Source organism: Phytophthora infestans, genomic scaffold, assembly GCF_000142945.1.
Source record: "Phytophthora infestans T30-4 supercont1.3 genomic scaffold, whole genome shotgun sequence".
In the NCBI taxonomy this organism is placed as follows: Eukaryota; Oomycota; class Peronosporomycetes; order Peronosporales; family Peronosporaceae; genus Phytophthora; species Phytophthora infestans.
The window spans coordinates 2797892-2822293 of NW_003303756.1; the positions used below are offsets into that span (position 1 = coordinate 2797892).

Below are 24402 nucleotides of genomic sequence, written 5' to 3' on the forward strand. Positions count from 1 at the left end.
CGCACTGGACAAACAAGTTCCAATGGCGTAGCAAGTGCTCGAGTTCCTGCTGGTCGTCCTCTGACAAACGGGTACGCACTTAAATTGGAGTAAGTTATAGACATTGTCGCACTAAGTTAGAGCTAAAGAATAAGCCTTGTCAGTGATTTAACTGCTATTGATCAACCTTCGTGGAAAATCTAAATAGAACAGTGTTCTTGATAGTTTTTAATAAATGGAAAACGTGAATAGAACACCTTTTTTTGATAAATTTAAATAAATACACGAAATACAACTATAAATATGTACTATATGTAGTCTACTCATTCCATGTTCACTTCTGACATCGCCTTCAAGATGGACTTCACCGGACACGACCACGCTGACAGCACCACCCCACCCACCACCGCGACAGCATTCTTCGAATGGTGCCAGCAGCACCTTAAGGAACGTGAGTGGCGCCACCTCGACCAAGCGGCCGCCCGTTTTTTTTTTACGGCTTGGGGCCTTATTCAATGAGGCTCGGCTAACGACGTTGCCAGCGCCTTTTTGACGCTGTACCGCAAGCCCGAATCACTAAGGCCCGTCTCATTGATGCGGCAAGCCAAGGAATGATGCGGCAAAATGGAATGGGTGTTGCCAGCTGGTGTCGCCTTGATATCACAGCCGGTTTACCAGATGAGCACCATCCTTGACGGCCGGCGTGTCGACCCCGGGAAGGTTCTCTTTCTGACTGCTTGGGAACCCAGCAGCGAATCTCCCATCAGGCGAACTGCGGAAGTATCGACAACGTAAACGGCGCAAAGTGGAGCGCGCTTACATCGAAGCTGAAGCGGAAGAAGAATAAACAAACAGATTACATTCTATTACAGCAATTCATACATTAATTTCTTCTTTGCATTTTCACAGAAAAAAAGTCATCACTGAAGTCCACCCGATCAAACCATTGAAACATGACTAACTCCATACAGCCATCAGCTGAAGTGGTACAGGCGCTATCCCCTTCAACTCGCTCCGCACAAGCCGCCCAAACTAAACCAGGCTCCAAAGATTATCGTCTGCAATCAAACGCCGCCATGCCGGTGATCAGGTCCGAGGCACGCCGCGCCCGCGTTGTTATCGTAATCAGAGGTTCCAAAAATGTTATTTTTATTGAGACTGGCAAAACAGCAATACACATAACTTTAAGTGTTTGAAGCACCACGGGTGCAAACATTATTGGTGTTATTGCATGCAATATACAGTGGGCTGGTACCCGTCTAGTTGGCCACGCACAGCCTTCCGGACTGTGGCAGCGCTCCAGTAGGCTCGGTTCACCTTGAGAAATAGAATCGACTCCAGGTGCAGCGGGGTCATGCTCTGGCGGTAAATTCCCAGCACAGCCTTCGCCTGGCTGAAAAAGCGCTCCACAAGGTTAGACGTCGGCGCGATGCGGGCTACATGGTCATTAAAGCGTGGTGCTTTCTCCCTCTGGCGACGTGCCTCCACAAGTATGTCCTTCGCGAAATCCTCTCTCGCAGCTTTGGATGGGGGCTCTTTATCTGTGGGTCGAGTAGCACCAGACACGAGCTTGACAAGCACGTCGGACGGTTCCTCTGAGATGGCTGCCTCGTTGCCGAGACGAACCTGGACGCAAGCTTCCTCGAACGCGGGACTTATGACGATCGGTGTGTCAGGCGCGAGGTACTTCTTGACGTCTGGTGCCAGCTTGATTAAGGCGTCGAGCAGGTCGCGCACATCCAGCAGCGTCACACTATCAGCCTGTTGAAGCTGCTTCGAAGTTGACTCAAACTTCTTGAGGCTCTCTAGAACACCCACAAGAGCCTTCTCGTCACGACGGGAGAGGAGCATCGGCGTTATCTCATCGTCATCAATCTTATCCATTACTTCCTTGAGCTCTACATAGCGGCGGACCATCGCAAATGCAGACGACCAGCGAGTCGCCTGACGAAGTACCGGACGCAAGGTGCTCACTCGGCTGAATACAAAACATTACAAAAAATATATAAAATATTAGAATTCAATCCCAGAGTAGTGTAAGGTTAAAAGGAGACATACCGTAAATGAACAGCGGCAATCAGGGAGCTATTTAGCTTGATCATGACGGCCTGGACTTGATCAAGAAGGTGATCGTGCTCAGCTAGCATGAGCTTCACGGCCAGGTTGAGGCGGTGACTGGCGCAACCCACCAAAGCGACTTTGAGCTCCTCAGCAATTTTACAACATACACTGCAATTGTCACCAACAATGTACGCGATGTTGTCGGTTGACTTGTTGAAGAATTTTAGTATAGCCCCTATGAAGGACACATGTGCAGGGGCCGTATGGTCGTCCACATCGTCATCCACCAATGGAGCCATGGCGAGCAACACGTTTTCAGTCTCCCTGTCGTGGTGAAAGATGGCGAAGATCGCGACGTAGTGCTCCGACCGAAAGGTCTACCCGTCAAAAATGATGCCAAATGAGTTAGGGAGGATATCGGAAATTACGATTTCGACCTCACGAGTTAGTAGCGTCATGTACTTCACGAGACTGTCGGTCGACAGAGCGTCGATGCTCAAGTAGTCGGCAGCGGCCTTCGACTCGCAGAAACTGAATGGAACGTTGGCTGTGAGCACCATATCGATCCAGGCGAAGATCTTGGCCGTCTTGTCGTCGATGAAGCCGACAAGAGTGCTCTTCTCACCAACAGCTGCCGTCACCTCGGCCACGAAACTGGAATGCCACACAAAGATGTGCTACAGCAACTTCGTCTGGCCAGTGTTGGGCTCCATCTTGCGACGGACACCACAACGACAGCGATAGAAGACGGTGGCCTCACCATCATCGTCCAACACGACCTTGAAGTAGAACCTTGCCACTTCCTTCGCGGTGAACGGAGCTGTGGACTGCTTGGCCTTCTTTGACGGCCTCGTGGGCGCGATAGTGGCCTGACTCGTGGCCGAGGCTGTGGGCGGCTGGTTCTTCGTGCGTTTCGTGCGCTTCGGAGGCATTGCGGTGGGTGTGAGTATTGGAGACAGATTGGACAATGACAATGGTGCACAAAACTCAGGTGGCTCTGGCGGAGTCTCAGCGACCAACTATCAAAATGAGAGGGCAAGAGCGCGGCAGATCGATTGTAGATTGCGTTTCAGCTAGACCGCTGGTCCGTACGGCTCCATCGAGCTCGGTTAAAGGTTATTGCCTGGAGAGAGCGCGGAATAATTTTTTTTGATTTTGAAATGGGAGCTCGCAAATAAATTATTTACTGTAAAATAAAAACTATTTTTAATAAAAATAACATTTTCGGAACCCCTGGTTGTAATGCAGTCGTAGAGTAGTCACAGTGTTCATTCGTAGCCGTGCGATAGCCGTGGGTCCACACGCGGGCGCCGACATGCCGGTAGTCACGTCCGAGGCAAGCCACGCCCGTGTTGTAGTCGTATTGCAGTCGTAGAGTCCAAGGCACGCCTTGCCGCGATGTAATTTTTCACTGGAAATTGCAGAATGAGCTGACCGCTCTCTCTCGGAGAGGCAGTCAGCTCTGATTGAGTAAATTATTGGGGGCACGACGACGGAATGGATGGCCCGTGGCTGCGTCCCACGGTCGATCCACAGCAGCTGTAACAGCCTCTTACCCACACCTGCGTGGCACGCAGATGCTGTATGTGCTTGCTGGACACCAGCGTGTGTTTGTACTATTTTGTCTTTAAGTATCACTAACAGTTTTTGTGCTCTAAAAGCGCCAGTTGTTTATACTTACACAAGCCTGTAAGTGCTGTGATAAGAGAAGAGCCAGGTTATTGTAGTCTAAAGCATCCTACACCCCTGAACACAATTATACGGCTACCTCGTCGAGTGCCCATAACATAAAATCTCCGACCTCCGACAACCTCCGACTTGTACATGAATGGCGGCACATCTAAGCCAGTAACTCTTAAAACAAATATGTTAAGTTTTCTTTTCTAACTGTGGGCCACATTGAAAATGTATTCACAAATAAAAAGGAGGGGGGGCGGTCTCAGTGCGGTGACAGGGCGGCGGCAGGGCGGCGGCAGTGCGGCGGCAGCGCGATGGCAGTGCGGCAGGGCGGTGGCGGTGGCAGGGTGGTCTCAGTGCGGTGGGAGTGCGGCGGCAGGGCGGTCTCAGCTCGGTGGCAGGGTGGTGGCAGGGCGGTCTCAGGGCGGTCTCAGTGCGGTGGGAGTGCGGCGGCAGAGCGGTGGCAGAGCGATGGCAGTCAGTGCGGCGGCAGAGCGGTCACAGGGTGGTCGGAGTGCGGCAGGGCGGTGCACAGGAGCCAGCGAGCCGGAGTGCTCAAGAATTAATACTACGTAATAAGGCAATACATGTACATTTAATTGACGCTTGCTACATATTGCACTACGTAATACGCAAATAATGGATCACCACGCAGGGGTTGTTGCATGTATTGCTCCTAATGGCGAGTAAGCTCCCTGCGGCGCTGCTTCCCACCTCTTCTAACCTTACTACTAGTAGCATGATAAGTCTAAAGATTTACTACATAGTAGTATAATTAGTGTGTGGTAATGATTGCACTGGTCGGAGAAAATCGGAGAAATGACTTTATGCATGTGATATGCCTACATATTAAAATTTGTAAGAGCATATTCATATTTCCTGAGTCCTCTCCGACCCGATATGTCGGAGCCAACTCCAACGAGGTTTAACCTAACCCTTAACCCTTGGATTGGTTGAAATATTTTGTCAAGACCGTACGATTGGCTGTCTAATAAATAAAAATGGATGATTTGTGATTAATACCAATACTATAATTAAGTAGTGTCGGAGAATTGATAATTTTCATCCATAACTCAGTCAATTTTTAATCATTTGACGGTCCCGGTTTTCACACAAGTTGCAAGCAGAGGTGCGAGTGCAACACCCTTCATATAACACTATTGTCTACACTTCCATGCAGCTATTTTGAGCTCTCGATCCCTAGTGTCCATTTAATCGTCCACAGAAACTCAGCCAATACAAATTTCTGGTCAGACAAAAATACACATGTTTATTTTAAATGGGTTTTTGTATTAGGCCGATGGTGGCCGTAAGGTGTGACCACCTTGACAAATCTCTTTTTTGTTTGTGAGCCTCTTTATAAAGTGCAAAAACGTGAGCGTTAGCACATCCTTATTATTTTGAAGCATGTTTTGCAACTTGTGTGAAAACCGCACCGTCAAATAATAAAAATTGACTGAGTTATGGATGAATATCATCACTTATCCGACCTTACTTATGTTTTTGATGCGCCTAAAGTAGCCAATTACAGCATTTACATTAATTTGGACCAATCACAATAGTGCAATTACCTCATTTTAGCCAATATATTTTTAGGGGTAGGTGTGTAGTCTAAGCCAGCCAATCCGACGTATTAAGTCGGAAGAACATGAAAAATAAGTGTATTTCAATTCAAAAAGTAAGTGATGAACGTATCACTTGCATATTTGCAAAACATCCGACAGGGATGGAGAAGAGCTCAAGCCCGGAAACAAAAAAACGCGGAAAAGCAACCGCCATTGCGGCGCTCAAGACTTTTGTTAAGAGGGTGTCTGTAGATTTTGAATATGTAAGGAGCTGTATGAGAAATACGATAGTGGGAAGTGCATTGTGTCCATCTTAGATCTGTTTGGTATGTATCTAGCCTTTAATGAAGGCAAGAAGGGCAAACAACTTGCCCGTAATACAGCCATGCAGTAATATAGGCAGACCAAAATCTGGCTTTTCGAGCTCTTCCCTACACAGCGACACATTGTCGATGCAAAGTTGAATAGTATGGGGAAGACGCTATATAATTTTTGTCTGAAAAGAGATGGTAAGGTCGCAAATAAGGCGCCACCTTGCTCTTAGACCGATTTACGTAAGTTGATGCTTTATTTGTATAAGAATGCGTCTACCTCAAGCGATTATTAAGACGCAGCGCTACTGTTTTTGCTGTGGTACCTGTTAGTACGCGCGTCAGACTTGTCGCTCGTGCAGAAGAAGAACATCACCATCGACGCCGCCGGCATCCTCTTCGTGCACCTCATCCGGCTCAAGACGTCCGAGGAGCAAGGTCTCTCGCTCTTCCCTTATCTCGACTTCGTGACTTGCCCAGTGTACGCCATCGCGCTGGCGCTCGTGACGCAGGGGTTTCCATGCGTAGATCTGCTTGACAACTTGCCAGCGCTGCCTGTCCAAGCTGCCGTATCCTTGTCCCCAGCCACGCCGCTTCTGAAGGCGTTTGACCACTCTGACGAGTATGCCACACTTAGTGCTGCTGCTAGCGCCGCGTCTTCAAGTACTGCTGCTGAGAAGACACCGGCCATCTACTCGCACGTCTATCGAGTGCTTGACCGGACCGCTGCAATCGCTGGCGTTGAAGTGGCTCTCTCTTCCCACTCGTTTCGCCGGGGCGGAGCACAGCACGTCAATGGCTTTGACGGCCTTACACATCGATGGACCCTTGACCGTGGCACCTGGAGCATGAGCACAACGAATAAGTGTTTCGATTACGCCTTCAACACAAATCGCAAAGATCGCAAGATTAATAAGGCTCTCAGTGGGTACAGCACCAATGCTACGGTACCTTTGATGGACTTAAAGACCTTCGATGCGCAGACGCGGTAGAAAATCGAAGCTACCTGTTCACGACATGCCTCAAGCTAGACCAAGTAAAGTACAACTGAGCCAGCGCGTCCTTGAAGTACTAATGGCTTACCTTGTACTCCACTATTCGCGGTTGAAGGAGGTCCATCCCGAGGGGCTGGCTTGGGGGCCTGTGCTGCTGCTGCTGGCAGAGTCGTCTCTGGCGAACCTGCTACATGTAGCTGGGTCGACTCATCTTGCTGACGCTGCCTGCACAAAAGCGGACCGCTACTACATATGACATGGAAACCGCATTACCCAAGCAACTAAGCCAAGACAACACACTCATTGAGCACCAACGTTGTGTGATTGACCGGTTAGTCCAGCTAGTGAAGCGCCAAAATGAACGCATGGATATTCTAGAGCTAAAATGAAAAGTAACAAACACGGCGGCAAGCGTCAAACCAGTCAAGACCAATAACAAGAACAAGAGCGAAGCAATCCGCTGAAGCGTCGACGAACCTCCGTCACTCTCCTGCAAAAGACGTGGTACACTCAGGAGCCTCATTGGCTTGCTGCTTCCCCCAAACAGCAGCGGTCTAGCGCTAAACAGCTCGTCGCGTTCATGAAGCTCTTTTTGCCCGACGGGCTCGCCCTTGATCCAAGCGCATCCGATTACCACGAGAAGACACTGAGTCTAGGTAAGAAGGCAGATCTAGCGGTGCGAAGCTTTCTCAGCACTCGTACGATCAAAGCGCGTGGCTCCACAGCTGTCCGGAAGCACCTGCACAACCTTCACACTGCTGGGGCACTCAGCGACATGATCGCGCACTACCGCAAGCTGCTTCACTCCGGCGCTGTCCAAGATCCCGATTGCCGAGATCTCCTTGAGCCTGTGGCTATAGCCCTTTGGGACATGAGTGATCAAATACATACATGTTGAATGCATATAACGCTAGTCAATGGATGAAGTTGCGCGCGTAGTAGCTAGCAATACAACAACAAGAGCAGTCAACATACACAGTAGAGTAAATAATCACAACGGTTGGATTCGAACCAACATCCTCAAGGCATTGCCCTGCGCTTTCACCATTAAGCTACGTTGTCGTTCAAGAGGGTGGGGCAGCGGTTCCTTAGTGGATACGTACGGTACGACCTGGGCGGCCTGTGCGGTCTTAGAGGCCGAGGAGAAGGTCTGCTCAGTAGCGAAAAAAAAATGAAGCGTGAGGCCGTGATCGTGCTGTCGGCAACACTGGTTGGCTGTCTGCGGCTGGAAGTCTGGTTGTTTGTATGTATGAAGTCAAATGGTGACTTGTTATTGGACGGTGCTTGCCCAATCATGCTCCTTTATCGATGGCTGGCTGTCACTATCCTCGAGTATTCGGACAGCGTCTGATTGTCCGGATCACCACCACTTTTGGCTTCATTTTCCCATTTACTGGCTCGAGAGCACATGGCCTCGAGTAAAGTTTGCAGGATTTTTTTTTGCGTTTTTCTCACCCTACAGGCGATACTGAGTCGCCTATAAACTTGACACAACACGCTCTCTTTTGAATTACTAAATCACGCTTTAGCATCCTTGCACATCCAAACACATTGATTACCGTAACTGTCAAAAATAAAGTCTGTTGACTTTTTTGTTTGATGTATCAAAGTATTGGCACAGGTTGGAGGTCGGATATTTTATGGTATGGGCACTCGACGAGGTGGCCATATAATTGTGTCCAGGAGTGTTCACGGAAAAAGGGTAACATACGCTACACACAAAAATATAACGTTACCATTTTGCACGCCATAGACATTATTGTGGCCGGGCAGCTTGTATTTTTGGTTTCGCGGGCAAAACTCCTTAATAAAGCCGCCCGCCTTTTCTTAAACCAAAGTACTATTGTGACAATGCAGTGTGGTGAGAGGAGATCGTGCTCGTAATCACACATACGGAGTGGAGCTTGACAGCGATTGCGCTAGTGAAGTAATTTCGTAATCCAGGTATACAATTCAGAGCCTAGTCGAGGAACTTAGCCCAACGGAACCAGCCCAATCACAAATTATACTAGCAGCTTATGCTGCGTAATTGTGAACTCATTGCTTCTTATGATTCAATTGACATGAAGGATCGCCAAAAAAATGGGTATAAAAAAAAAAAAAAAAACATTTATCGCAATCAGCTTTAGTTGACGCGATAGCGTAGTCATCAAAGTTGCTGTCATTTGCTAATGAGTCTACTGTAGAATAACTTAAAAGCTATACTCACATTTCACGTTAATGTCGAGGTAATGCCCTGACCGCGAATACAAACGTTTGGGTTTCTGTATCTGAAGTACTTTCTTGTGTTATAAAACGTAAAAAAAGCGCCAGCAAAAGCTGAGAGGATCAACATGGCGTGTAGGAGTGTCTAGGAAGCGAATTATAAAAGTCTTCTTGTTTTGGCTCAAGCAAATGGATTAAAGTCAGAATTTGACGCCTTATCTACCGTCAAAAGTGAAGAGGGGTGGGAAGCACCTCTGTTCCAAGATGGCTAAAAACGTTAACGGCACTGCGGTAGAAAGAAATTTTGCTGTGGACAAAATTGCTTGTTCGTAGTGAGGGAGATTAAATTTATTCAAGAAGATTCATTGTAATTTTGGTAGCAACACTTGTTAAGCTATGATGTTGCAGTTGGAAGGCCTGTGTAAGAAAGAAAAAAAGAGCTGTGATTGAATATTGAATGTCTGTGATCGTAGGCGCCATTGATTTATCGTTCCTGTAGAAAGCGATGGTATCGACGTTTGCAAGGTTGAGTACAAAACACATTTTGTGGGATAAGAGGCTTTGTACACTAACATGTATGATATGTCACCAATTAGGACACATCATTAGCAGCCTATCTGACTGAGACTCTGTGTCCTAAGATGGCGACAGTTCTTATCTCAGTTGGTGCAGATGATTTGCACTGAGGACGTCGACATATCGACTCATGATTATCACTTCGAGGATGATTGTCTGTTTCTTGCGATCGTGCATAGCTAAAAGTTATACTTCTATACCTGTCATAAGGTCACTAAGCTCTTTTTACCGTAGTGCTGTTTTAATATCAGTGAATGGAGCTAGCGTTCGCTTTTGTATTGCTTCTGCTGAGTGAATTGAGTGCTCATTTCCTGATCTCTCACCTTTCACACAGGTGTAGTCTCTTTTGATTTGCATGCAAGTATTGTACATGTTGGCCAGGTGCAAACCTCTGGTGAACGAGACTACGCGCGATGCTTATGAAGATGGACCGTATCATGAGGTATGTATCTTCTTAAAAAAGGATGTTCCTCTCGCATTTAGTAACATTTGCTCCCATCCGTGATTACTTACTTGATCCAAAAACTTGGTTGCCTTCCACGGCGATGTCTCATTGAATTTTGCATCGCCTGTGCAACTGCAGACCCCTCATTTATCTGTAGCGCTCTCGTTGCTACCATGCTAATTCGCACTCGCCACGTCTGAAGCTATCGTAACTGTCAACGGCTGTCGTGATACTGGATACCGCAGACCAATTAGTTTTTCCTTGCGCTCTACCAGGTAGCTTAACTTGATGACAAACTTGTACTTGAGGTCGTCGCCGAAATTGTAGCGCTGTTTGTGCCGACAGCGTCGTTGGTAGGCTCCACCCTTATCATTAAATTTTCCGGAAGAAGAGAGGTGTGTTCGTAGCCGTCCAATTTCCAGCTGACGAGTCCAATCGGATTTCACGACGATACTGTCCTGCGTGGTACTCTCCACTAATAACACACTTACTCTTACCATTATTGCTCATCATGTTATTGGTTTCGAAGTTATCCAACAGCGTGGTACTGTTGCCAGTCTCCACATTGATAGTATCTGGTGCTTCTCCAGCTGTCTCAACCTGACCCACAATGCTAATATCAATCGCACGACGGTCCAGGTAATAATATTCGGGTTTAGGCCACAACGGCATGCCGTCGCTGGACGCAAGTGTATTCGGTTGATCATCGATGTCGAACATCGTGTATACCTACAACGGTTCTGCAAATAAGTTTTCCGCAAACACGTTGTATTGGCATGACACGACGTGATAGTAGTTGTACAAATCACCATAGTAGTCGAACCATCGCGCTTTTGTGATGTTTCCATCTGCACTTTCAGCCGTGGTAAACATTAAACCAGCTTCATTGCTTGAATTCAGCGCAGCATATGCTTGTGATACGTCATACATAGATGTTAGACGAAAGAGTGGTCCTGAGAGTAGTAGTCGGTTATGTTCTCGTATCGCGTTTTCGTGTACGGGATGGATGCAAATGTGTAATCTGGTGGTCCTCTATAGACAATGCACGGATTGGCGATCGGAGGCTCCTTCAACCCAGCTGCGTTACCAGATCCATTACCATCTCCTCCGTCTTCCACGTTGCTCGTTACGACTTCCGCTCTACTTCGTAGATTTGGTAATGGCGATGGCTGGAGAAGGATTGTTATCCCATTTTGTCTTATCTTCCACCAACGATCATTCGTGTATGCTCCGCGTAAACGCTTACCACAGGCCCTATGACCCCGACACGATGTAGTGACTTCTTCACATTGAATGCAAGCTTTCACAGCGCTCCGCCTTAGTCGTTTACTGTAAAATTAGATCGGGCGTGTTCGTCCGCTTTTGAATACTGTGTTTGGATTAAATCCTTTCTTAATCAAAGCATCGCACGCTACGTCATGAAATCTTGCTACTTCGTCGTTTTTGTTTGTTGATTGCCTTTGTTTGGTTCCCTGGGCCAAGTAAATGTAGCCTGGAACGGATAGGTCTCACATCGTAACTTGACTACTGACTCGCAGATCGCTTTAATAATATAGCTCGGTAGGCAGGTAGAGAAAATGAAGATAGAATAAGAAGTTACTTGTAGGCGTCAAAAGACGAAGTGAGGTAGATTAGAGCTGTCTCACAGCAAGCAGGCTGCCTTGCAGTAGGCTTGAGATGTTTTTTTTAGAAAAATACGCTGTCACTGACTATAGCATGGTTCCATCTTTACTAACAGCTTTTAACGAGACCTTTTGTATCGGATCCTCAGCTTCCAGAGGTAGTTGGTACAATGTGCCACTGTATAAAGGTGCAACCATTGACAGCCCCCCTGAATCTCTGCATACTTTAGCACATCATAGAATGCATTTATTATTACAGGTCTGGGAAGATTCTCTTTGCAAACGCTTCAGTCTTCACAGTCGCCAGCCGAGAAAGCCCCGAGTTAGCTGCTCCAACTTAGCCTATTCCGTCTTGCTGTCTGGGAAGACAATCTTCACAGGCAGGCCGTGGTAACGATCTCGAGGACTGCTCGTTTAGCAGCACCGATGCCAGGCACGCCATCATCGGCACCGAAAGGCCTGGAGAAACGGAAGCTCGGCACTGCAGCCAAGACCGGAGAGCGCAAGCGCAAGCGGGCGGCAGCCCACAAGGAAATCCAAGGTCCTGGTGTCCAGAATAGCATGGATACAGAGTGCTCGGTGACCAGAGGGCGCGAGGCCACGGGGGCCGGGTTAACGGAAAAAGGGAAAAGGCCGCTGGGAGCAAGTCCAAGAAGGCTGTTGGTGGCCTGCTTTCAGAGGCCCTCGAGCTGCCATGACCGAGATCACTGTAGATCCTGCTGATACACCACCACTGTGAGCAGTGTAGCGTCGTGCAGCTCGCGCAGTGGCACTCGAGCGTCGGTGAGTGGGCCGACAGAGCATCTTGCTGCCGCCCCGGCAGATTATTCTCAGGTCAATGTATCGAGGGACAATAGTGACATGGGTTTAACCTCTAGTGCCACAGACCAGACTGTAGCTCAGATCTACTAGTGCACAGATACCTTCTGTCACCGGACTGGCGTAAGCCACCGAACGTGCAGCTACTGCCACCATTCTAGCCACTTCTGACACCGAACGCTCATCTGATGATGAAGTGTATTATCCAATATACGACAAGTACTACAGCAGTAAGCAAGTGACTGTATTAGCTAACTATGCAGCTACAACAAGATCCCGTGGCTCGTATCAACGATCGCCGTGATTCTTCTCGTGGTCCAGAGTATCGTGTGTTGTGGGTCAACCGTCTGCTTGTGAGTCGACGCTACTATCAGCGCACATGGGAACCTCGTCAACAATGGCTGGACGATGATTTCGCTGAGAAGTTGGACCTCGTAGATCGCTCGAAGGCTTCCGATGCGGAAACAACGTTTAAGGACTTCTGGCCTAAGGACGAATTCGGCAAGCGTGCAATTGGTGCTGATGCTCGAGCCTATGTATGTTCACTGCATTGACACGTGCCGCCGAGGTTGCTGGGCGACCGGACATCGTGACGCAAGATACTATTGACACATTCGCTGCTGATGAACTCAGAGAGCATGGAGTGGACCTCACACGGTATACTTCGTGGAAGATAGGCCTTCGCTTCCTTCGTAGTCTTAGGGATGCTGGCCGTGATTTTATCTTCAAGGCCATCAACAAAGACAACTTCACCATAGCTGGACGCCATGGATCACGTATACCGGAGGAAGTGCCTCTCCACAACAGAATCTACTTCGTTTTTGCGTACAACCACAGCATCGCTGGACACGCGTTAGTGCTCAGAGCTCAATGGAAGAAGGACAAGATCCGGCGGTTTTGGACTTGAAGGATCCCAAGTTAGTGTCATCGGCGATGGATTGGATCACCTTCGTGACCTGCATTCGTACTTTTAATGCCTTCAAAAAGCAGAAAATGGATATGAGTCAGTAGGGATTTCCGCGGGCTTGCCTTATAAATAATGAATGTTCCCAGCAAATTGTGTCTGCATGGTTGTTGAAAGACACATGTCTTTAATGATTCGGTACGAGACCAGGGAAATCTCGGCGAGGAGAAAACCTTAGTGCGAACAAAAGATAAACCATTGGGAAAAATCTAAAGGAACGCAATTTAAGTAGGCATGCTTTATGCATTAGTGTTATTCTTGTACACTATACGGAATAACTTACTGTATAGCTTCAAGGGACTTCACCCTGAGCTTAACCCTTAGTGCACTGAGCTGGTGCTTGATTAAAGCTTTAGTAAAGATGTCAGCTATCAATTCTTTCGTACTGCAGTAGATGTCGTTAAATTCATGCCGCTCTACTTTTTCTTGCACGAAACAGTATCCATCGTATAAATGCTTTGATCGTCCGTGAAGCTCGGGGTTGTAGCAGGTTTTAATGCAGCTCTGATTAACCTCGTATATTGTGTTAGCCTGCGTTGTAGCAAAGCCAAGTTCTTTAAGGAGAAGTTTGAGGATTAGCATCTCTTGTATGCAGTGACATACGGCGATATATTCTGCCTCTGTTGTAGAGAGAACTACAGTATGATGCTTTCGCGAAAGCCATTAGATAGGACTGCCTGTTAGCATTGTCACGTATCCTCCAACTGAGCGTCTCGTGTCGGGGCAGTTGGCGTAGTCAGAGTCACTGTAGGCAATCAGTGGATCAGCTAGGTTTGCCGAGGTAATATCGGTCGAGCCTTCATGAAGAAGACCGTATTCTTTCGTTCCGCATTAATACTTTAGACCACGGATGACTGCTTTCCAGTGATCCATACCTGGATTCGCTAGGAATTGGCTGACCTCTAGCATGTAAAATGCCATGTCGGGTCGAGTGCCGGCCATTACATACATCATACTGACTACGGCTTGGCGATGCGGAATCGATTTCATCGCATCTTTCCCTTGCTCACTGCTAGACTGGCTGCTTACGGAGAGCTTGGCGCTCCGCTCTGGTGGTGTTGCTGTAGGGTACGGAATGTAGTCGCTAAAGCGGTCAGCGACCTTCGTAGCGTACTTGTGCAGGTGGATAAATATCGTTTGATTCTTACGATCACACTGAATGGACCAGCCGAGTAAGTATTTCACCTTCTCTAAATCTGACATGTAAAATCGCTTTTTTCAGGGCTGATTTCAGCTCATTGACGAGTGGTGGTGTTGGCGCAATGATCAGTAAGTCATCGACGTACACTGCAATATAGCAGGTGCTGTCACCAATTGTGCGTCGAAAGACACATCGATCTTTAATAAATTTCAGGAACTCAACACTCTTAAGGAAGGCAGTCGGAATTTGCTGCCAGACAGGGGGCGTTTGCTTCAGGCAGTATAAGCTCTTAAGAAGTTGACACACTTGCCCGGGATTTTGAAACCTTCCGGCTGAGCCATGTAGATCTCCTCTTCCAAATAGCCATTCAGGAATGCTGTCTTGACATCCATTTGGTGACCTTCAAAGTCAAGAAGAGCTCCAATAGTAAGAAGTAGCCTAAGAACCTCCATCCTGATGACAGGAGAGAATATCTCGCTGTAGTCGATGCCAAATTCCTGAAGGAATCCTTTGATTACAAGTCGCGCTTTAAATCGATCGATTTCGCCAGTGCCGGTATACTTCACAGCAAAGATCCATCGGCTATTTAAAATTATCCTTCCTTTAGGAGTGGATACCAACACCCAAGTGTGATCGTCCATGAGGGACTTGTATTCCGATTTAGCTGCTTTATGTCACTGGTTAGCGTGGGAAGACTTCATTGCTTCCCGGTACGTAGTGGGCTCAGACACATACCGAATAGCTAGTAATGTGTATAGTAAATGCTGACGTTGCTCCTGTTCGTGTACGTTTTCCGCAGAGTTGAGGGTTACGTCATTGGCCTCCTTAGAGCTATCAATGGCTTCCGCAGAGAGGCGGGGTCGCTTAGGAGTCGAATAATGCGGAGGATCAGAGTCGGTCTCCGTTCGAAAAGAATAATGTATGGCTGTTCGATCAATAGCTTCTTTCAGTGAGGGCAGTGCACGTTGAACAACTGTACCTGACGCTGTTGTCATTGCAGGACCTGAGGTGGGTGACGGTATTGTCACTGGTTCTGACACATGTTCAGGTTCCGGTGCTATTGTAGTACCAGTTCCAGGTATAGCGATAAATAGCTGCGTATTCGTGTGCTGTGTGGCTCTGGGGAAAGCGTCAGGCCAGTGCGAGAGAAAAACTTACCCTCTTTAAAGACTAAATCACGACTGTAGATAATTCCATGAGTATCGATGTCCATCCGACGGCTGCCTTTCTTATTGTCAGGCACACCAAGATACATATACAAACGGGCTTTAGCGTCGAGTTTGTCTCGGTATTGCTCCGTGATTTGGACATATCCGCTACATCCTAATACTTTCATGTACTGCATGGATGGAATACGGTTGGGCTAAAGCTCGTACGGGTTCGTCCATCCGGCTTGGAGCTAGGCGCCATATTGGTGAGAGTGGTCACATGACAACCACACTCGGCCCGTAACGGCTTGGGTAGTAGCTTGACGTCAAGTAGAAGGGCACGGACATGCTCCATGATGGTACGCATGCGGCGTTCTGTAACTCCATTTTGCTGAGGTGTGTATGCATTAAAAAACTGCGCGTCAGCTCCATACTTTTTAAATGTGATGCGGTTAAGCTTCTCGTACGCTTTAGCGTTGTCTGCTTGAAGCCGCTGAATCTCAAAGTTGCCCTGGTTTGCATTGTCTTTAACACTAAGCGTGTACGCAATTGCATACATATCTTGTCTGAAAAAAGTGAGAGCTTACTTCCCGAAGTCTTCGTAGCAGTCATACAACTCGTTACGGTTCCTAATTGCATAAGTGAACATGAATCAAGAAAAAACAGCGATGAAGACCGAGAAGTAACGACAAGTAAGGCTAGGCACAGGTAGTGGGCCACAGATATCTGAATGAACTTTTGACAAAGGTGATGTGGCACGTTTAACAACTCCGTTAGCGTAAAACGGGGAGCGGTGTGACTTCGCTAACGTGCAGGCAACACAAAAGCAAACTGTCTTTGGACCTAGAGGTATAGATCCATTGAGACCATGTATAGCTTGGCGCCTAGATAGGTCATTCAGGACAGGATCGTTAGAGTCCAAGGCGTTTATGTAAGAGCAAAAAGGAACGTTGCTTTCCTGAGGCAATAAGAGCCGCTGGAGGTGCTGCAGGTTTGTCTTGGAACTGATACAGGTCCGTGTTGGTAGCCATGAGCACTTTGATCTTAAAGCGCCGGTCAGTTTGCATATAGCACCGTTTGCGGTCAAAGTCGAAGCGAAAGTTGTGCTTCACAGCTGCTGGAATTAATAGCAGACGGAATTGGAGCTGGGGAGCATACATGACACCATGAAGGATAAGCTTCTGCATAGTGCCCTTGGAGTCAGTGACTTCCAGATCGACCCGTCCGATTCCTTCGATGGGGATTTGGTGCTTACTACGAACCGTAATCGAGCCACCACCGGAGGTGATGTCGGTTAACTACTGAGATTCATGGGTGACGTGGCGAGTGCAGCCAGCGTCGATCGTCCGGGTGGGGTCGGGCTCTACCTTGGCTTGAGCAGTGAGGCTAAACGGGAGATTGACGGTCGTAGCAACAGCAATAAGACCGGTGTCACGACGTCCTTAGCAAGTTACCTTGCGATTATTATCGGAATCACTGTCGTCGTCATCTTCCTCATCATTGTCTGGCTCAAGAGGGCGGTCCTTGTCGCGATCTTGGCCGCGTTGTTTGCCGCCATTTCCATGCTTGTTCTTGTTACTACCGCTATTGCCCTTGAAGTCGCGGCTGTTGCTATTCTTGCCTTGGCATCGATTGCCGCCTATGTTCACGTTTTGGTACGGGTGATCGCGTTTCGAGTTACCCTTGAAGGCGAAGTTAGCAGGAAGCACTGTCCCAGCCTTCACTCGTCCATCTCGCAAATCGTTTTGAAGGCTTCTGTATTGACGAATGTTGTGGCGTGGGCGATCACAGTAGGAGCAGACATTGGCGTTAACACGGCCTTGAGCGTGTGACACAGGAGGTACGGTAGCCACTAGGGCTCTCATACCCTTGATTGCAGAGGTCTCTGGTGTGCCCTTGGCCAAGGTTAGCGCTCTTGAGCTTAAAGATTGCGAACCTTGTCTCCAATGCTCTGCTTTAGGTCTTCCTACAGGATATAGTTTCGCTGGCCCTTCCAGATGCGGAGAACGTCCTTCCACGACTTGGGCATCGAGTGGAGCAGGTAGCTAGACTTATGTCCCTCGGGCATCACCGATTCGGTGGCTTCTGACTCGGCTTTCACCGCGTTCTCAAGCTTGAGAAAGAGCTCGGTCAAGTCGGAGCCTTTTTCATACTTGATCTTCATCAAGTAGTGTTCAATGAAGTACAGATCATTATCAAAGGCTACCCCCTCGTACTTCTGGCAGATGTAGTTGAATACCTCGTAGGAAGTCGTGAGATTCTTGACCAGCTGCACGTGCATGTTGTCCATCGTTTTCATCAAGAAGGCTTTGATCTTGGCTCCTTGTCGACGGCGTTCGCACTGGCTAAGAGGATGGGTCTTCTCGTTCTTGGCGCGTTTGCGTGCACGGCGAGCCTCGCGGTGGTTAAATGGTCGAACAACCGGGAAGTCGTTCGTCTTGATTGACGTATCGGAACTGGCTCCAGAGTCTTTCTCCGAGTCCGAGGGCGGATTGAGCTCGTCGTCGCTCTCGTTATAGTCCACAGCATCGGAGTCGATTTCGACGTTCTTGGTAGCGTTGGCATGCGGTTCATCGTTGGCGTCAGACATATCGCTGCCGCTGTCTTTACTCTAGTCTTCAGACCCACCATCTCAATCAGGCTGTTTCACGTAGCCGAGTAGGTGCTTGCCATCTAATGCTGCACACACACGAGCCTACCAGACGTCGAAGTCTTCGGCGCCGATGAGGCGTGGGAATGCGTCGCTTGAGGCTTGGCTTGGGCTCAGTAGGCAGGTTGAGAAGATGAAGAGAGAAAAAGAAGTTACTTGCAGGCGTCAAAAGACGAAGTGAGGTAGATTAGAGCTGGCCCACTGCAAGCAGACTGCCTAGCAGTAGACTTAAGATGGTTGGATTTAAGAATACTACACTGCTACAGACTATAGCATAGTTCCATCTTGACTTACAGCTTTTAACGAGACCTTTTGTATCGGATCCTCAGCTTCCAGACGTAGCTGGTACAATGTGCCACTATAAAAAGGTGCAACCATTGACACGTCGTAATGGTCCTTAATTACCTGTTGGTAGGCATCCCTTCGCCCCTAGGAATGTCCCTCGTATAGCCCCAAGCAATGAACAACGTCGTGGGATCTTGATTGCATTGGCGTTTCAAGTTGTTTAGTTCATACTTGGACAGCGGTTTGAGTCCGAGCATCTGGAGGATGATCCGAACGTTGCCTTCGTTAAATCGACGACGTAAAGCATAAGGCTCTCATTAGGCCAGACATCGCCTCGGGTAACACAACGTTGATGGTGAAATTTGAGGACACAAGAACTGTCGTGCGTGCCAATCGAGGGGCCTTGTACTTTTGGTCCACAGGGAATCCGGCTTCATCGCAGAATGTTTTAAGGACTTCACATCAAGCTTCTACACGGTACCATGATCAGCGTATTCAATTAGCGTGTGTGTCAGCCCCTTCTTCTCAACATCCAATGCGAAGTTGATCAAGAAAGGTGGTGTTGAAATCGGTGATCGTCCCTACCAGACGGACTACCGTATCAAGCACGTGCATTTGGCGATTGTGTACAATAACCGCGTCACCAAGTCGTCTATTCTAAAGAATCTTCAGATAAAGCAAGGAAACGGATACCACCTTGTCCCACCTAGCCGCAATCTTCCGATCCAAGGCTAGGTCGACCATCACACAAATCTCAAAACGAAAGTGAACGAGGATCTTAAGCTGGTTGAGTACGGCAATTTGCCTGCTGACAAACCACACATCAGCGCACAAGTAACCAAACGATCTACCGAAGAAAAAAAGCAAACGGGACGACGTAATCAAAGGGATGTGTGGCATGATCGAAGAAGGCAAAGAAGAGAAGCCTTTACGAAGTTTTCTCGCGACTACCTCACCTACGGGGAGAACATCAAAGCCATGATTTCGCAACGACGCGATTTTTTCAAGTCCAATGGAGACCCGCACATTTGCTAACTGGTTCGCCTGGATCTGGCAAGTTTGCGATTCTGCAAGTCGCGTACCCAAAGTATTACAACACGAACCTTGACAATATCTTCTCGACTTGTACAGGACCAACGACCACTATGTGTCCATGATATGGAACGGGACGAGCTGTGGAGCCATGCTTGGTTACTTGCCGAATTTATTTCGAATGAGGCAGATATAGACGACCCTTTGCAAAGTATCTCAGTGAAGCAGAATATGTAAATGAGACTGCGATAGCAAAAACGCTTTCTGTTCATCGATTGACATGTCGATGGAAGAGGCAGTGTACAAGCCTAGAAAAAGCTGCTCAGAAGTCACCCAACAAGTGCCATGTGAGCCCATCGATTCTTGGCGGACTTAACATTCGCCGACCGGTTCTCGAGAGGAGGTATGCAGGTACTCTTTTTCACTCACTTACTTACAAAATGCTTGCTCGTATATTTAGTCTATACGACTGGGTTATCGACATACGAAACAGTAGGTCGCTGTGTGTTTCGACAAAGTGCTCCCTGTTAATGTTGACCAAGCTCGCTCCCAAGCATTTCCCGGGCAGAACGAGGGCAGCAAGCCTCATCTATATCCGTCGTTTTCTACAGCGAAACCGCTTGACGATCCGCCTCATTGCTCACAAAGGAAGCAAAAAATGGAGCGATGTGGAGGTACACAATTGTCATTCCAACAGTTGTCAGTATTACCAACTTTCTAGTGCCAATTTTTTAGCTTAACGTCTGCTAAATAGGATGTGGGAAACCTGTTTAACAATCCGCTCAACATACAATTGAAGAGAAGGGTATATTAGCGCGGGAGACGGCCCCCTCTAAGTACGCAGCCGTATATAAAATGAGTTAAACGGCTCTGTACATCGCGATGAACGGAAAATCAACAGTATAGTTTGCTGCAGTGCCGATGGTCGATGTGCTAGAGGGTATTTATATTTATAAATTAGATTACAATCAGCTCACATTTTTACCTTTTATAATAATAGAAGGGCGGTAAGTCGGTTCCGTTCCTCAGTTTTTCTTACTGCTTCAGCAACTGGACACAAGCTCCACCGTTTTGTCGCATTTACTGGTTGTAACGGGGTTACATGGTGTGGAACACACAGGGGTACGAAGTACCCGGAGAGTTAACAAACTCTCAGTACATAAGTTGGAGAGTTAACAAGGTCTCTCAGTACGTTGGCCGAAAGCCACACGTTATGCATTTGATTAGGTTTAACTATGCTAGATAGTTAAACAGATACATTTAGCCCTAGGCGGCTTGGCCGCAATAATAGTAAATAAAACACTTCTGGTTTTGAAGCATAAAATTATAGGTGTTAACTTTGAGCCCTGGTCTTGGGCTGTAAGTGTCCTTTGGATAAGGAACTTAGTATTAGTGACTCTTTGAGTCGAACGTCTTCCTCTGACGCTAAAGCTACGGCAGCCCCGCTGCACTTGGTAGCACTTGTAGTCAATCCCGCTCCTGAGTCGGTTGACTATATCCTCTGCGAGGATGGAACACCCCGTGTTCGCGAATTTGCCCCCGGCGCAGCAGGACGCGCTTACTAAGCTTATGTCCTTGCTTGGCCCGGAGGGCGTGGCTCATCTTGCATCGCAAGGTCCAGAGGCGGTCACTGCCAGGCTGGAATCGTTCTCCCGCTACGAGAACGCGCTCTTGGAGCATGTCCAAGAGAAGATGAGCGCCGCAACGGCGGCGGCGTCGATGACGCGTGAAGAGTCTATGAGACTGAAACCGCTCGTGGTGAGCGTAAAAACCTTCGAGGGGAAGGATGGAGAGAATCTCCTTCTCTGGACCCGTGAGGTCGAGATGGCCATGGGATCGGCCCTGCTCCAGTCTGAGCATCAGCGCGTGGCGCTGGCTATCTCCAGGCTTGGAGGTCGCGCTCGCGAATGGGCACTAACGTGCGGCACGTCTGTTGACGCTGCATTTCCCACTTGGGATCAGCTGAAGCAACAGCTTTCGCGCGTGTTCGCGCCGCCTAATCAGGCGTACCGTATCCGGTCAAAGTTACTTGCCACCCGCCAGGGTAAGAAGGATTTATTGGACTATGTCCAAGAGTTGAGAACTCTTATCGCTGGAATGGCGGCGGACCCTCTTCCGGAACTGGTCAGCGTGACCGTGTTCATGGAGGGACTTCGTGTGAGCGCAGCTCGAACGGAAGTGTTCCGTGTACACCCTGACGCTTTGAAGAGGCGGTGGATGTGGCATTGAATGCCGAGCACAACTTCAGGTCGGCGCGACCGGGTTGGAGCGCTGGTAGCGCAAGCTCTTCGAGCGGTCCAGAGCCGATGGACCTCAGCTATGCTGAAGATGAAGAAGCGGAGCTTCTTGCTGCGGAGCAGCGCGCCGGCATCCGCCGATGCTTTGTGTGCAATAGCACTAAGCACTTGAGGGCCTATTGCCCGCTGCGCAAGAAGCGCGAGGCTCCGGCGAGCCAGCCCTCCGGGGCATCGCCGGGAAACGGCAACTCCCAGTAGGCGCGGGGCGGCCTACTGGGGAAGAACTGAGTTCTGTTGTGCCTCGAAGAGGTAGAGGGCAACGGAGCTCAGCCCCGAAGAGAGCTGAGCTCTCTTACGAGAAGTGTGTGTGCAAGCCGGGCTTGCTGGTCGTTCAAGCGAACGTGAAGGGCTTTGCAAAGCCATGGAGAGTCTTGATTGACTCGGGAGCCTCGGGCAACTACGCCCGTCGCTCCACCCTAGAAGGGAGTCAGCTGTATGCTGAAGCACTGGAAGTGCCAACGAGAGATACGATCTCTGTCCGTCTCGCGACGGGGACACTGGTAACTGTGTCGAAGGTCTCTGTCGACCTTGGAGTGAAGTTTAAGAACTTCGATAGCGTGGAACGCTGTTTGGTCTTAGACCTGGATGCGCGGTATGACCTCATCCTTGGCATGGCATGGCTGGAACGCCATGAGCCATGGATCGACTGGAGGTCGAAAACGCTGGGTGCGTCGCATTCTGCTCCTAGTGGAGCTTTGGTGAGTTATGAACCCACCTCTGCTAAGAAGCAGAAGCGCTTTTGGCGCGAGCACGAGGCCGAGGCGGCCGTAGTGCTGGACATTGGTATGTCCGAAATTGTTAGCAACGAGGTTGCTGTTTGCCCTGAGGGCGTACGTGGTGCGGCACGTTATCCGCTGAGCGGTGCAGGTCAGGTCAATGACCAACTGCTGGGTCCTGGTGAGGACGAGCGCGGAGTCGCGCGTAATCCACTGAGTGGTACGAATCTGATCGATGACCTACCGCTGCGTGACCCGAGGGTCGCGGTCGACTGCGAGTCGAGGCATCATGGGCGTGGCCCAGGAGATGCAGGTGAAGTGACACCTAGTTCACTGTGTGAAGGTCAAGAACCTCTTGGCTTTCAGCCGAGTGTCTTGCGAGACACTGTATCCTCTTCGAGGAGTGATGGTGCTGCTGCACCCGGTGGTGGTGACGGAGATGTCGCCACACCGCCCTCATCAGGCCGGGCTCGGTCGCGGAGGGAGAGGAGAAGAAGACGCAGGGCGTCTGTGACGTCTTCGACGTCGGACAAGGTGTCCAGCGTGACGAGCGGTGATGCTCCACGTGATTGCTGTGAACAGCTGTATACACTCGTGAACGGAGTGACGGGGGAGGTAGAAGGCGATATCAGCCTTGACACTCTGCCCACTGCAGAGGCTCTGCTAGAGCTGGACGAGATGTCCATTGCCGAGTTTGGCGAAGCCTTGAAGGCAGGCGAGCTAGCCGAGGTGGTCCTGCTGGGACCTGAGGAGGCGTTGAACTCCTCATCCGTCGTTCCGACGCGGTCCTAGAGGACACCAAGAAGGAGCTGAGCGCAAGAAGTGGATCGGCGTTTCTCAAAGATCCTTCGGATCCCTTCTACCCGGTGGTGAAGGAGTATGGAGACGTTATCTCGAAAGACCCACCGACGGGTCTGCCTCCGGATCGAGGCGTGCGTCATGAGATTGACCTGGTTCCTGGAACCAAATACTGCGTTACAAGGCAATGGCCTTTGCCGAGAGAGCAGTGTGACGTCATTGACGCATTCTTCCGTGCGAAGCACGAGGCAGGGATGGTGCGCGAGAGTAAGTCTCCGCACTCGACACCCACGTTCTGTGTCAGAAAGCCGAACGGCAAGTGGCGCATTGTTCATGCTTTTAACAAGCTAAATGCGGCCACTATCCCGGCGCAAACGCCGATTCCTCGCAAGGATGTTCTGCAGAACAACATAATAGGCTGTACGCTGTACAGTGCGCTCGACTTGGTCGATGGTTACTACCAATTGCTCATGAGAGCGAGCGACATTCCGCTGACAGCGGTGAGTACTCCGAGCGGTATGCTCTGGGAGTGGCTGGTCATGCCCCAGGGGCTGTCGAACGCACCAGCAACGTTCAATCGTCTTGTGACGCAGTTGTTTAGGCCCCACCGGGCGTACGCTCAGGCGTACTTTGACGATATATTCGTCCATAGTCGTGCCGAGCACGGAAATTCAGACGTGGATAACCACATTGACCACTTGCGAGCGGTGCTCGAGTGCATGCGCACTAATAAGTTGTATGCCAACTTGGACAAGTGCGTCTTTGGCGCGGAGGAGATACCTTTCCTCGGATGCTTCATTGGGAAGCGTAACTTACGGGCAGATCCTGCCAAAGTCAAGGCCATCGTGGACCGGCCGGTTCCCAAGAACCAAAAAGACTTACGCAAGTGGCTAGGCTTAGCCAATTACTTGCACAAGTACAGCGCGAACTACGCGGAGATGGCTCGGCCATTATCAGATCTACTTAAGAAGGACGCACCATGGTGCTGGAACGTCGAGCACGACGGAGCCTTTGAGGCTGTGAAGGAGAGCCTCCTCCAGGCTCCGATCCCTGCGCTACCGGACCCGGATAGTCCGTTTAGCGTCGTCTGTGACGCCTCCGATTTTGCAATCGGTT

At 49.2% G+C, this 24402-nt stretch overlaps 2 protein-coding genes and 1 pseudogene across 3 annotated transcripts; 2 read left to right on the top strand and 1 right to left on the bottom strand.

The window, feature by feature from the left end:
- Positions 1 to 309: 309 nt before the first annotated feature.
- Positions 310 to 826, top strand: PITG_02605 (uncharacterized protein; the record flags this gene model as incomplete). Its single annotated transcript, XM_002907472.1, has 2 exons — positions 310 to 430; positions 747 to 826. 2 exons carry the CDS (start codon positions 310 to 312, stop codon positions 824 to 826), a joined length of 201 nt encoding a protein of 66 aa, XP_002907518.1.
- Positions 827 to 7579: 6753 nt separating this feature from the next.
- On the bottom strand, positions 7580 to 7650 carry PITG_25658 (annotated as a pseudogene). The gene has a single exon. The product of its transcript is annotated as a tRNA-OTHER (tRNA).
- A 5143-nt stretch (positions 7651 to 12793) lies between these two features.
- Positions 12794 to 13177, top strand: PITG_02606 (uncharacterized protein; the record flags this gene model as incomplete). The annotated part of the gene is made up of 2 exons (XM_002907473.1): positions 12794 to 13107; positions 13165 to 13177. The coding sequence occupies 2 exons, from the start codon at positions 12794 to 12796 to the stop codon at positions 13175 to 13177; spliced, it is 327 nt and encodes a 108-aa protein (XP_002907519.1).
- Between the last annotated feature and the right edge of the window lie 11225 nt (positions 13178 to 24402).